The 15,830-nt window shown below is 36.0% G+C and overlaps 1 protein-coding gene across 3 annotated transcripts in view; it reads right to left on the bottom strand.

Annotated features, from left to right (window-relative positions):
* The window catches only part of REV3L (REV3 like, DNA directed polymerase zeta catalytic subunit), a 143,592-nt gene extending 128,156 nt beyond the window's left edge, over window positions 1-15,436 (bottom strand). For 2 of the 3 annotated variants that reach the window (XM_074368475.1, XM_074368476.1), the window contains exon 1: window positions 15,010-15,436. In XM_074368475.1, coding sequence (XP_074224576.1) covers window positions 15,010-15,148 — 139 coding nt within the window. In that variant the 5' untranslated portion in view covers window positions 15,149-15,436. Of the gene's footprint in view, window positions 1-5,332; window positions 5,461-15,009 lie in introns of all 3 variants that reach the window. The other variant, XM_074368477.1, reaches the window with a different exon arrangement.
* Between the last annotated feature and the right edge of the window lie 394 nt (window positions 15,437-15,830).

The following is a 15,830-nucleotide window of genomic DNA, read 5'->3' as shown; positions in this document are numbered from 1 at the left end:
ACAGTTTTAGCCCCTTGACCATTCCAAAGATGTTAACTTACTCATCTAAGGGTAATTCTTCCTTGGTTTATGTGCTTGTTAACACATTCATTCCAAGATTAAAGATTCTGCAGTTTGTTTTCAGGAAAAAAAAAAAAACAACTACATTCCTGTATATAAGCTTTTAAAAATGATTTTTGTATTATGCTTTTTTTTAAAAAATAAAACACATAAAACAGAGTCTATGTGCAAAAAATAGAAAACAAAAGAAAAACAGAATTATTACAAAGTATAAAATTAAAATTTTAGGAGTCAAAATCAAGTAACAAATTCTTCTTATTGTTTAAAACCTCTATTGGAAAGATCCTCAAATGGGGTTAAAAAAGTGAAATGACATTAAAAGGATCAAAAATAGTTAACAGGCAATGATATAGTGTGGAAACAGTCAAACTAAAAGGAAACAGAAATAATTTTGATGCGGAACAAGAAACAGGATTCAAGAAGAAAGGAATTAAAGGGTCTCTTTAGACTGATAAAAAAGGTATCTACAGTGCCACTCAAATGCGGTCTACAAACTAGCTGTTTGTTATAGGTTTGCAACAAGACAACTAAAACTAGACACTTATAACAACTTGTCAGGGGAATTCTATACCTGTTTAAAATAATTTTTAAAAAGGGAGCTTATATTTTGCTTATTTGTTTCTCTTTGTCCTTTCATTTTTCTAGTAATTCACTCTTAGTGTATTTTAAAGAAGCATCGCAAAAAATATTCTTCACCACAATTAGTCTGAAAAGTACTGCTAAAGAGGACATATTAGTTATAAAGCTTTATATGCCAAATAACATCAAAATACACAAAAGTTAAAACAATTAGAGATGCAAGACAAAAATTAAGAACAAAATAAAGTGTAGACAAGTTTATTCCATGACAGATTAGATTTTAAAAAAAGTATATAGAGAATGAAAACAAATTATGAAATGTCACATTTTTTCTTCAGGAAGTCACCTATTACAAGATGTACCATCAGTTTAATATCAGCTTTTCAAGAGGAATAATTACGATGTTAAATGTATACACTACAGGATGTATTACAACCTCAGAAATGTTAGAATTAAAAAAAAATTGATCAAGGAAGTAATAGTATGTATCAAAAATTTGGTATCAAACAAATAGAAAACTTCTTTATAATTGTCAATGAAAAATTTATAAAGATACTGATGATATTCTAGACCCTAGATAATACCTCAACAACTCTGAAACAGAAAAAACTGCATGAAGCATGGCAAAAACTGGTTTTCTACAATTTCCCACTATAAATCACTTAAGAATTCCTATTTATTTTTGCTTTTTTGATGCTGCTGGGTAAAATTACATATGAAGAAAAAAAGTCTGCCAACTTTAAAAACTTTTGAAAACTACATTAAATGACTTAAAACATGCTAATCTCTTCAGCTGTGCAGTTTTCTAATCCACTTTTATATGGACATCAAGGGAAGAAGTCAAAGTATTTCATAATGTCAGATGCAGCACAGGTCACAGATGCCTCTGCTACCCTCTTCCTAGCTCCTTACAATCTTATTTAAAATGTAGGATATTATTTGGGTCATGGGTAGCATTACTGCTTTCTCAAAAAAGGTCAGTCTGTTTCTTTGTCTTTCTTCTTTGTGGCCCACTAGGAAAAAAGGTTAGCATAATGTAGCCGCTCTAATATAGCTCTATATGGTTGATTAGGTAAAGGCTGGCTAAATAGTGGAAGAGTTATATGAGAGCATTGCTTGAAACACTACCACTATATATGTGTGTGTATACTGTATACATTGTACACACACACAAACTGTACTAAACAAGACTCAGTAACATTAACAACTTATTCTAAGTAACAAAGTATTTTCCACCTATGCTTTCAGTCTAATCTAAAAATTATCCTCCAAAGGATGATCCTACTTCTTGGACTGATCTGTCAAAAGAAGTGGTCTCGTGACAGAATCAAACTTAGGAGAGAAAAAAGGTAAATCAAAGATAGGATCCTTTTGAAACTGTTCATCTGAAGTCAGAGTTTTGAAAGGTAAGTTCTCTAAGTAAGTTTTCTTCCATTCCTATGTCTAATACTTAAATCTAACCTCAACTAAATGTGATCTAAAAGCCTCATTTAAGACATAAAAGTTCTCTATAAAATGATAAAAATATTATTTAAATAAAATGTATTTACCATAAGAATAAACCAACTGGAAAAAATATTTGCAACTCAATTCACAGATAGAGACCAATTTTCCTAATATATGAAGAGCTCCTTGGAATCAATAAGCAAAAGACCAAGACTCACAACAGAAAAGCGGGAAGAGATATAAATGAATAGTACCCTGAAAAGGAAATACAAATGGCTTGCAAGTATATAGAAGGACATTCAATCTCACTCATAATAAAAGAAATATAAATTAAAACTACACTGAGATCCATGTTTTTATCTAATAGACTGGCAAAGATCAAAACCATGTGAGAACATAATCTTGGTAAAAACATGAAAAAAGTCTCATTATTGCTGGTGGGAGTATGGATTGAAACAACCTCTGTATTACAGTTTTTCTCAGTGGAAGAAATTCTTGTAAGACATTTAAAATATGTAGGACACAAGAAATATTCAGCCTGGTGTGGGCTGTTGATCACTTTAAAAAATTGCTATAATTGTCTCCTTTTACAGAATGTTATTCATAAAAATGAAGCAGATAGGTAGGCAAATTAAAGAAACTTTGATGATGAACATAGGATTATTGCTCCACCTGCTGTTCATCTCATGATAGTTTATCGTGCACTTACTGGGTACTCAAGTTAAATTTGCTGAGTAAATGGGACCAGGAATGATGCTGAGGAATGATGAGAATGGAATAAAACAAGTGAGAACAAGGACTTAACTAAATTTATCTGAATTGGTCAATAACTTGCTTAAACACTATACTTTTTCAAGAGCAGGGCACTGTACACTGACAAATGTTTCCTGAAAAATTAGTCAGCCAGCAACAGTGGTGTAATAGATTGTTGCAGTAATGGCCCCCTAATGAGCCGCATACTCTTTAAGAAACCCCTCCCACACTGACTCTTCGCTTGGCCATGAGATCTGCTTTGGCCCATCAGACAAGACAAAAATATATGTGGCTTGCCTTGCTGCTCCTGCAAACTCTACTACTGCCTCCAGATGAAGGCTAGCCTGCTGGAGACACATGGCTCTCCACCACCCCAGCACCAATATTCAGACACGTGAGTAAAGCCTTCCTAGGCCAACCAGTTTCCAGAAGACCTCTCAGTCACTACATACGCAAGCCCAGCCAGAAGCATGAGCAGAACTGCTCAACTGAGTGCATGCCAGAATCATGGTCTAACAAATGGCTATTATTTTATACACTAAGTTATGGGGGAGGTTTGTTATATAAAAACTGATAAAAGTGGGGAGGTGAACAGGTTTGGTGGTCTAGGAAAACTTGTTTTACTTGTTTCTGTTTTTTAAATTTCACAAAAATATATTCATACACTACTTGTTTAATTAAATTTATAAAAATATTTTATATCAGACTGATATTATAGTAAAGCCCTTATAAATACATATACATAAAAACAAAATAATTCAGTCCAAATAGGAACTTGAGTTTAAGAGGAGACACTGATACTGCTCAGGAAAAAAAATCTGTATAGAGTAGCAGGGTATACTTATCACACAAAAAATAGTGAATAAGAATATATTCATGGTCATTGTCATGTCTCAATAATGGCTACTAAAACATTCTGTAAGTTTTAGAAGACATTCAGATTTTGCTTCCTCTGTTTAGCAGATAATGGCCTAATACATGTTCCCTCATTTTAATCCTCATATGCTAAGAGGTAAACATATGCTATATAACTTTAGGCAAAAGATCGTTAACCTCTTCATGTCTCATTTCCTCAACTGTAAAATGGGGATAGTAGTACCTGTTTATTATAGAGTTGTGAAATTAAAACACTTAGGGCACACAGTGGGGACTCAATAAATGGTCTATAACCCCTGTTAGTAAAATGATGTAAAATCAAGGTCTTCTGGCTAACTTGGCTTCTATTTTATAATCACTAAGCATTATCAACCAAAGTGTAATTCATCAAAATTAATTTGAAAATCTTTCTAACGACTTCATGAAAAAAATTAAAAGAAAATGTTATTAAAAAACAAAACAAAACCTGGGAATATATGTAGAAAAAAAACAGTGAAGAGACTTGAAAGTCCGGGCAATAATGAATTCATTTGGTCCACACCCACAATCTTAAACAGGTTTAAAAACCAAAGGCTTCAATGTGTGTGTGTGTGTGTGTGTTACAGATTCATAAAAGACAAAAAAAGAAGAGAGCAATAATTCCGTTGTCAACTTTACTATGACTTCTGGCACACACACTTTCAACTTGTTCTACCATCATTTTAAAAAAAGAAGACACTACAAATAAATGGCTTTGGAAAATGAGGTTCTTTCACAAGAAATATACTTAACCTAAACTTCAGTATTGGAAACCTGTAGTTACTCCATGATCAATGGCTAAACGCTTGTGTGTATGTGTGTGTGTGTGTGTGTGTGTGTGTGTGTGTGTGTGTGTGTGTATGTAAAATAGAAAAATAAAAAATGAAACAAATTTTAAAAATGTTTTAAACAAGTAATTACCTAGCCTTTAGACATATGAGTCAGTGACCAACTATAAAAAAAGCCTTACACCACATGGATAGGTGTTTTAGTTTGTCCTATTGGGAGGAATGAATAAATGCTACAAAAATTCCATTCTTCATTTCAATTCAATTCAAACATTTTAAAGAGTGCTTAGTATATATGTAGTAATGTGGCAGATTCTGGAGTTAGAAGGGTTAAGAAAGTAACAGTTATGTTACTATATATGCCAGATAATTGCTGGTTACTATGATTAATCATAATAATGTATTGAGGTAGAAATTATTAAAATTCATTTTACAGAGGAAGAAATTAAGGCTCATAAAAGTAAAATAACTTGTCCAGGGTCTCTTGGCAATAGAAGGCAGTGTGGAGGGTACTGGGGTAGGGTTGAGAGCAGGGAGGCACATGAGGGTAGTGCCATATGACCATTCCTACAGACAAATACAACACTCAGTATAGTCAGTCCTTTATCAGCAATGGGAAAGGGGGCTACTAGGACTGTGGGAAACCAAAGAGAGAATCTTTTGGGGATGGGCAAAGGAGTCACCACAGAAGGCTTTAAAGTGGTTAATATTTGAGTTGTTACTTTAAGGATGAGTAGATTTATCAACTTCAATGCCAAGGTTCACCCCCACCACCCTCATCCCCAATATATTAACCAAAATAAATTACTTACTTGAAATTGAGAAAAACAATTTTGAGAGAAATCTTCCTCAGATATATTATTCCATAGTTTTAAAACAAATAATATGATGACAGTTTAATTTTTAGGTTGCTTTTATGTGGCTTGTCTTGGTTTTTATTCTGAAATGAAATTTAGATTAGTTATTTTTTTGTTCTGAAAAACTAGGAGTATGCCAACATGTTTTAACTTCACATTTTTCCACATATCACAAAGTCTTTCATTTCACCATCTCAAACAAAACCTAATTTAATATATAAATTACTTTGAAGTGTAAATATATATGCAAAATAAAATACTTCTTTTATTCTTGTTATACTTTCTTGGTAATTGTAATAAATAGAAGAAAAATAGAAAACTTTCATTATACTGTTACATATTACACAAGCATTCTTGAGGTAACACGCTTTCTTTTATTTTTTGAATTGTTTATATAGTAAAGGCTCTCATAACCCAAAGAAAATTGAATAACTGCCCCCAAGGAAATTGACCCCAAAATCTTAGTATTTCCCACAACTACCATCTAAAAAGAAAATAGAATTGGGCCAATAAAACTCTAAATTTCCAAAGGCAATTACTACCCTTTTTTTTTCTGAGAATTTACTTTGCTAGGCATATATTCAATTTCTGCTGCAGAAAACAGTCCAGTTTGCCAATACTAATTAAGCAACAAAATATTTTTCACTTAAAAAAATGAAATACTTAAAAATCTACAGATAACTGGCAGAAACACAAAAGATGATCTGGAAAACTTAAAAAGAACAACCAAAAAAACCCCTCAAAACAAACAAAAAACCCCACTCACCTACACACCAAAAGGTTAAATACACTGTCATTAAAAGGACTGTACTTATAATTTGTTTTGGTCTCAAAAATGCATCCACTTTATGTTTGGACAGTGGAGTTTATTTTTGTTTATTTGTTTGTTTTAATTGCCTAAGACACCTACTCCTGCCTTGTCTGTATCTTACCTGGAAACTATAAGTTAACAGTTTTACCCAGTTTACTGTACTTTATTTTAACTCCCATTATTTCTTCTGTCATCACTGTGGTATTAAAATGGCAGCCAGGTACCAAAGTGACATACATCATCCCATATCCCTTATCTTAATAAGTTTCTTAAGAATTTCTCTGAAATACCTAGGACTAATGACAACATCCTTCGTATCCTATTTAACTCCAACCTATTAAACCCGAATCATTTTTCCCTTATTTTCAATTGAATAAATTCTAATCTAATCAAAAGCAAGATGAGTAAAAGTTTATAGCACCAGAGGAACTTAAAAGGTCTCCTGATATATCCTTTTTTCTACAGAAAACTGCACACATACAATTCTAGTTATCAATTTTTGTTTATATCTATCCTAAATCCCTCTTGTTATAGCCTTTTGTATTATTTTTTAAAAGGAGAAGCTACAGTCATCACAAAACAAATCCTACTAAAACCTATTCTACAGGAAGATTCTAAGCACTATGGGACACAGTAGGCACTCAAAGATTTCTAAACTGTGTATGTACAATTTTTTTTTTTTTACAATTCCTGTAAGCTTCCATATGTTCATCTTTCAACTATAATTAAGGCCATCCTCCAATTTTCCCTCAGGTCTGGGGGACCAGTGTGAGGCAGTGAGGGCTGAGAGTCAAGATCCTCAGTTTTCAGATCCACTCCCATGCCAACCAACTATAGGACACTGGACACATTCCTGAGCTTATCTATCTAGCTATCAGTTTTCTTTAAATAAAAGGAGAGGGTATGACCACAATGGTGTTTCACAACCCTTTTCATACTATAAATAATACTCGTTTAGCACACTGGCCAACAGGAGGGCATTTGGAGGCACTGACATGGTGCTTGATAAAAAAAAAATTGATCACATTTTCTTTATATAATTATGTAAGAAAAAGATTAATTTAAATAAAGTTTGTAACAATATGAACAAATTTCAAATCCAACCTTTTTAAAATCAGGAACAGTATTTCAAAATAACAACAATGCTTTATTTTTGCACAACATACAAGCACTATTAGGCAGTCACCTTGCAGCAAGCTAAATGGCACACACATCACATGCACGTGGCTAAGAAGATCCAATATAGGTAAATACAGAGGTTCAGGCCTAGAGCTAGGTCCCCCAGGGCAACATCCCTGCTACCCTGTCCTCTCATTGTCAGTGGCTGCACCTTGCACTGGATGACATGCTCTTCAAGTACCTGGAATACAAACTCCAATAGCAGCTCCATGATCCCTTCTCCACAAGAGGCAGCTACATACGCTGAAGTAGATTCCAAGTAGTAAAGCACTTCCTTTAATGCACTTGAAATACCAAACAAAGCAGTAACTGCTGGTTGTGCTCACCATCATGTCTGCTTACAGGAACACCAAAGCCTACCTTCAGATCCCACTCCACTAGGGCCATTCTCCAGAGAACCACATAACATCAACTGGAAGTTATGAATGAGAAGACCTCTACCAAACCCTAAAATTAAACAGTACTGCAATCATTTGACAACTATTTACAACTACTATGACCTTTTATTTTTGTTCTTCCTTACCAATTCCTACAAGCACAACATAACCAAAAAAAATTAACTTTGAAAAGGTATTACATGCATATGGTAAAAAATATTCAAAAATTACCAAACAGTATACTAAAAAAAAAATTTTAGTTTCCCTACCTTTGTTCTCTAGGCCACCAGCTACCCTCACTGGAGGCAACCACTGCTACAAAACTCTCAGGTATCCTTCTGTATATAGGTGTATGTATATATACAATATATATATTTATGTATAAATATACATTTATATTTTGCTTACATAAAAATATTTATATATTACATATATGTATATATTTTTTAAATCACACAAATGGCAGCATACTATACACAGAGTCATGCACCTTGCTTTTTCCCTCTTTATATATCTTAGACATGGTACCACAGCAGTACATATGGTGTTACCTCATTATTTTAAGGGCCTCCGAGTATTCCATTGAATAGATATACCATAATTACTTAACCACTATCCTACTGATTTATGTTTAGGTTGTTTCCAGGCTTCTGAAATGACAAATAATAGCGCCACAAATATTCTTACATGCTCATTTGACACATATATAAAATGTTTTAGAGGATAAAATCTAAATGAAACTGAAACTTTCAATGAAAGTTTGAATGAAACTGCTAGATCAAAATATATGTGCACTTTTCATTTTGAAAGTGATTTTCAAATTGCTTTCCATAAAAATGAGTATTTTATATTCCCACCAGCAATATATGAGAATGCCCATTTTCCCTTCCTCTCACCCTCCCCAAGTTATACTATGTAATCAACCAATTTTTCCTAATTAGATGAGTGATAAATGGTATGTTGTAACTTTACATCTTCATTATAATAAAATTGCTTATTTTTTCATATGAATTCTCTTTGCTCATTTTTTCTACTAAATTATTTTCTAGGAGATCTTTGTATAATAAGAGAAAATTAATCTTTTGTGAAAAACATACATGTAAGTTTTATTAGTCTGTTCCTCTTTTAATTTTATTTTTTTCTCTATACAGAATTTTATTTTTATGTTGTAAAATTCAGCAATCCGGCTTCAGTTCTGTTTCATTCTTTAAAAGGCCTTTACCATTCCTAAATTATATTAAAAATAATTATCCTATGTTTTATATTTGTTTTCACATTTAAATTTTCTGACTCATCTGGAAGCCAAGTTTTTATTTTTCTAGATGACTAAGTGGCTATCCCAAAACTGTTTATTAAATAAATGTTTTCCTTACTGATATACCAAGTACTTTCATAAATATATTTGAGTCAGTTTCTGGCCTCCACTCTGTTTCATTGCTGTCATGTGCCAAAACCACACTATTTTGCAAAACATTTCAAAATTAAAATCAGCTTACATATAAATGAGTATAATAAAACCAGAAATTACTGGCTTGCTCTAACATAAGAATCATTTTGGAGTTCCTAAACTGAATTTATATAATCAAGTTCAATACTATCATCATGCAATCATGCATTTTAGTTGATACTTGTTTGGGAGCCCAATATGAACCTCAAGTCTTTTTTTCTTCCCATATTTCTGAACCATGTCTAGAAAGCTAGTTTTTCCTTAATTTTGTATACAAACAGGTTCCCCCCCTCAAATTATAAAATCAATACATATTCTCTGCAGAAAATCTGAAAAATACAAAACGTATCTCCAAGAGATAACCAACCTTTATATTTTGGTGAATTTTTTCTGCATTTTTAATAAATGACTGTTTTGTAAACTGATTTTTTTATATAATATACTAACATCATTTTCCTATATTATTTTTATATATATTATAATCATGAAAACATGAATTACATAAATTCTACTGTATGAATATGTTCAATTTATGTAACCATTTCCCAATTGTTGGACATTTGGTGTTCCCTGTGATGACTATCATCTACTGATTAATTCTTGCAACAGATGCTTGAGTTTCAAGCACTGTGGTAAGTAAGCATTGGTTGTATAACGGTGAGCGAAAATAAACACGTTACCAGCATTTATGAAGGTTATTGGGGAAAACAGACATTAATCTTCAACGTATATAAAGTTACAACTACAGCAAGTGTTATGAAAGAAAGTTTATGGAGCTTTGAGAGTCTATGGAGGGAAGGCTTCCCTGAGGAAAGATAAACTGGAGTTTAGGTGAAGGAAAAGGAAAAACATTCTAGGCAGAGGGAACAGCAGGTACAAAGGCTTATTGTGGGAGAAGCATGGCAAGAATAAGGGAATGAAATAAGGTCAATATGGCTAGAGCATAAAAACATACAGAGTAAGGCAAGAAGGACATGGCTCAAGCCATGATTGGATAGAAACGTAGGGGCCAGCCTATGCAAGACCTTGTAAGATATGTGATGCCACCATGTAAGACATGCAGCTTTGTCCTTATCCTAAAGGCAATGGAAAGCTACTGAAGCATATCAAGTAGTAGGGTAATATAATCAGGTTTGCATTTTGAAAAGATCCCTCTGATTACAGTATAGAAAACAGATAAGAAGGGAACAGAGTGGACTGGGGTAGGCCAAGATTAGGCAGCTATTGTAAATGCATCCAAAAATGCTAGTAGTTTAGAATAGGGTGGTGATGGATAATGAAAAGAAGTAAATGGTTCCAAAAGATGGTCAGATTTTGTCAAAAGATTAACATTCATAGATTAAAACCCCTAAAATTGGAATGACTGGGTCAAAAAACATTTCAAAGATTCAGATATGCATTGCCAAGCTGCCCAGCCAAGAGCAGTTTTCTCTTCATTTGTGAATAACCTTGTATCTGTTCCTCTATCAGAATTTTAAAATTCTTTTGAAATTCCTTTAAAATGACTTAATCAATACTTCCTTCATGAAGCCTTCCCTGACTCCCCTTTTGGCCTGCTAAATGGTCACTGAACATGTCCTCCTTTGAGTCCTCACTCTGTCTTACACATAGTTCTTTTATATTCCAATTAAACAATGTTTGACTTATGTTTACATGTCTATCATCTCTACTATATCGTGGGCTCCTGGAGGATAAAAGTTACTCATAATGATGACACCTAAAATATAGCTCAATATACATGGTAGGTTCTCATTAAATGTTCACTGAATAAACTGAATCACATATTACTAGATCCTACTGGGTCCACATACTTAAGAGGACTCCTGCTTAATAAGCTTCTGATGTACTGATGGTGATTTTAAATCAAATAGAATATAGAAATGTAATAAAATCTGCTCCTCAGTCCTTCAAATTTCTACTAAATAAAGTAACTAATTTTGTTCGTGGTAAATCACTAAATCTCAGTAGTGCTCCTGAAAAACCTTTCTAACAATTATAGCAAGTAGGTATTATGTGATGTTAAGACATTTTTTAAATGGTTTAGCCAAAAAAAAAAAAAAAGAAAAGAAAAAGAAAAAAATGCTATGAGCAACTTTTATTAAAGAAATTATTTGTAACCTGAGTTGTTGATAAATGCTATAGATTTCAAAATTGTACTCATCTTAAATGTATTTAATAATCTACCAGTTTACAAAGTGAGGTTATTTAACAACTACATAAATTTACATAGCATTCAGAATTATCAATTTCTTATGTTTAAAAATCTGATGTCATAGCATCTGGAATAGCCTACTAAAATTTTCACTAGCTGGAGGAAGACTTAGAGGTGGGAATGGCAGAGTACCTTGCAGTAATCTTAAAGTCAAGCAGCTCCCTCTATAGTCTGTTTGGCCTACTTTGTTTAATTACTTGCTTTGTGAACATCTCACACACACTCTTCTATTTACTCCTACTCTGCATCTCAGCAGGGAAGCTTTTTGAAAGGATAATTCTGTTTAAACTGATGCTGAGAAAGCTGAGAAAGCTGTCTAAGCTCAACATGAAGTGAGTTACATCAGGCAACTAATAAGAAGGGTTAGGATGTAGAAACTGGACAGATTCCCACCTGAGTCAAGTCCTTACAATTATTAGGATTTTATCTAAAGTGAATTCCCAGAGCAGTCAAACCCATATTCAAATCTAAGTGAAAAAAATGCTGTCCTGCATGTATTTATAACCTTGCTTCCCTCCATTAAAACAAGTTACCAAAATGTTACACTGCTCAATACAGTGTATATCAAAACAATGCTCAAGACAATTTTAAATTAGTGAAAGAAAAGCAGAAGAGGGTTTTAAAAAAATAATTTCATCACTTGCATGTAGAAAATTTAAGTGATTCTCTCAGGAAGCAATATCCTTAACCAGCAAGAGATTAAATCAGTGAGTCAGGATTCACCACTCAAATTTGAATACACCACTTTTAAAAAATATGTTTCCAAATTTCACCAACTTAAGACATGAGAGCTTTTAAACCTAAGGCAGTTATTTACTTCTTAACTTATACAAATATGCCCTCAAAACACAGGACAATCAGAAGTCAACTGGACTGTTTTCTAAAGCAGAAAAATAGTCTTTATGCATAATAGAAAAACTGAACTAGTAAAAATGTAATAAACCAATCAGTCCAAAATTTATAATATAAATCTGAAATGACCACTTTATTTGGGACAAAATTTCTTCTGCTGCAGTTTTTCACCACTTCATTCAAAAAAGCAAACTCAGTTTAAAAACATCTTTTCTCCAAACCAAGGTAAAGAATTAAGGAATTCCAAAATTAACTACTATGTATGAAAGACAAGTTTATGGTACTTTATGTGACATAGGTTTATTGTGTGTTACAATTTTTCATTAATATTACTAATTAGTAGATATACAAACATAGTTTGTGCTTTCAGACAATAAATGTCTTCATTAAAAATTCTAGTAGTCAGCCTTTTTTTAAGCCAAATTGACCTCTCTTGCATATTATTTTCAATTTTATTTTACTAAGTGGACTGTACTAGTTTTCTTTGGGCAGAGAATTCGGAAGTAGATAATTGTACATTTTTTGTTTACATTTAATTAACACTAATTTTACTGACATGCTAAAAATGCTAGCTTGATTTCTGAATGCTTGATACTAAATGTATGCCAGTGACTTCCCATTTTTTTCACCTGTTGAGGAAACACAAAAATATATATGTTTGAAACTGAACTATATAGCAAACTTAATTTGATAATCCTTAACAACTTGAATTTGGGTTTCTCTCTATCAGGTTTTATATCTTTCAACATATGCACAAAAAAGTCTTATTTTTATACTGATTTACATTATACATTTCAAGATGAATTTTTAAAAATCCAGTTTATGTGTGCGTGTATGTGTTTTAAAGGGAGGAGAGATACTGGTAATCTACTGTATAATGTGCAAGAGGGAAGGAATACATATTTTTCATATAATAGTTCATTTGTCTTTTTTTTAATACTGAGAAACACAAAAGTAGATTATACTCTATTGTTTAAAGAATATTTTCTCACTTAATAAAATTACTGCTAAAATTACAGTGAAATTCATTTATTTCCACAAACAAAACTTTCCTATAAAACGGAGCTTGCAAATCACTCAAGGATACATATTTGATGACTTGTGTAGAGGAAAACAACTATGTGTAGAAAAGTAACCAAAACCATACAAATTGTAATACACAGAAATGCCACAGTAAGTATTTCCTATTAGCATGTTGCTTTGTAATTTTGAAATCCGAATGAACAGAACTATATCAATGTCGCTATCTTATCTTTTCTCCACACCTTAAATTAAAAAAAAAAAAGTATATTACACTGAAATTCCAATTAGAAGCAAAGACAGCACCACTATATTTAAATGGGCAAAAAAAAAAAAAAAATCTATACTTCAGAACATTTTACTGCCTCTATTTTCCAACCTCCAAAGTTTCAGGTGTTACACTTTCAACAAATTGTTAACAGCACCCAAATTTCCCATCTTACGAGGTACTTATCGTCAAAATCTTTTTCACTGTTTAAAAAAAATTCTACCAAATTTCACCAGCAACATTGCATGTTTTAACAAAGAGAATTCACATTAAAAGATAACTGCTTGGAAAGAGTGCTTGTGTTGGGGAAGTGCTATTATCTTGACAACCCACAGAAACTGACTCTAGTAATAAGATGAATGGTGATTAGGGCAAGGAGCATCAAGTGGGAAATGCTATCTAAAATCCCATAGGGCAATACATTGCTAGAAGTAAGAGCATCTCTTTCCAGGGGGCAGCTCCATTATTTCACGTAGGCAGTTCAAAGCATGCAGAAAAACAAAGCAATTAAAAACCTTGTAAATTTGGCCACTATCCTACTTACATTATCACAAATTCCCAAGATCTTTTGAGAACGTAGCTTGTCTCCCCACCCAACTCGTTCTTCAAAATACTTTTTAACTGTACGTGTTCTGAAAATGCAATCCTGTAACCCAGCATAGAGGCATTTTTAAATGTTTGTGTTGCTGGGTTTAGCTGTGGTTGCTAAGAAATTCACACTATTATGTGGGATGTTTTATGCTGGGCAACATAAACACGCATTTCCTACTTCCATGGATATACATTTACCTAAAAGCAATGCACCTGGGGATGCAGCCCTGTCCCCAGGCTTTGAGGCTTTAAACTCTGAGTTACGACCTGCACTCAACAGCAGAACCACATGGTCACTTCAATGAGAAAGCTTATCGGGCCCCAGGCGCCACTCTCCAGCCCACCGCATTTCCAGAAGGGGCAGAGGAGAGCGCTGGTGAGAAGAGGCGACGAGGAGCGATTGACAACAGAGCTGACACTTCCCCACTCCTCTTAAAGCCATTCCAGCAAGGGGCACTTGGGAGACGCAGAGGGTGTCCATGGTCCCACCAGCGACCGACCTCAGAGCGGGGCCCTGCGCACCGGGTCACGGAGGACATGGCGCAGCCCGTCCTCCGGGACGAGAGCGGTGCTCGCTCGCCGGGCCCGCGACCCCGAATGCGGAGCCGGTTCCCGACCGCCGCACGCAGTGTAAACACTTGGCGCCCGCCGCCTCCCTAACCCAGGGTTTGGGGGAGGGGGCGTCACGCTCGCGCGGACCCACATTTCTGCGCCTCTTGTCACGCACGGAAGGAAAGGCGAGGAAGGCTAAGCGGAGGGAAGACGCGTCAGCGATCCGCCGAGAGGGCCGGCGCCGGCGGCGTGCGTGCGAGTGCGCGGCGGGGAGGGCTGCCCGGGCGCCCCAACGCTCCCGCCCGCGCCCCGCGCCCACCTACCTGCCGGGGTCGCTCCGAAGATTCGCACCACCGGCACCTTCTTGATAGGGGCCTGGGTGAGGGGGGATTGGCAGATATCCAGCCCCTGGAGCGGTCTGGCCATGTAGTAGTCGGCAGTCACTATCCTCACTGAAAACATGTTCGCCGCCGCCGCCACCGCCTCCTCTTCACTAGCGACCTGGCAGCCGCAGCAGCAGCACCGGCAGCTCCTTCCGCAGCGGCGGCCCCACAGCAGCGGCGGCGGCGGCGCCCCCTCCCCTCCGCGGCACGGCCCCCTCCCCTCACACTCAGACACCGCGGGCAGAGGCGGCAGGCGGGGCGGTGTGGGCACTGCTGCCGCCGTCTCCTCAAGAGCAGCCGGCGAGGGGCGACAGGAGAGAAGCCCTCGCGCTTTCGTCGGTGCTAGTGCTCGTGCTGCCGCCACTGCCGCCGCCGCCGCCGCCGGGAATCACACGGGTTCCTCGGTCCCAGGCTGCAGCTCTTGTTGCCATGATGATGATGTCACGGACGCAACCACTGGGGGAGGGGAGAAGGGGGTTTTGTGTGTATGTGTGGTGAAGGGAGGGCTGTGAGTAGTTGGGGGAGGGGACGCGGCGGGAAAGGAAGGGAGCGGGACGGGCGCCGGAGCGGGACGCCCTGGCGGGGGCCGAAAAGGTATTTTCTTCTGCCCCTGGGCACACAGCGAGGGAGGAGGCCGCCAGAAAGCTGGGCTCCCGCCGGGCGCCGGGGATCGATAACTCGGCCGGTGGGCACGGCCACCTGGGTGAGGGGCAGCGGTGGGGGGGGGTGGCAGAGCGCCGATGTCATGGATGGACTCGGAG

Source organism: Camelus bactrianus, chromosome 8, assembly GCF_048773025.1.
Source record: "Camelus bactrianus isolate YW-2024 breed Bactrian camel chromosome 8, ASM4877302v1, whole genome shotgun sequence".
Lineage (NCBI taxonomy): Eukaryota > Metazoa > Chordata > Mammalia > Artiodactyla > Camelidae > Camelus > Camelus bactrianus.
Note: the sequence above shows the minus strand (reverse complement) of the source record. Positions and strands in the feature narration are given on the sequence as shown.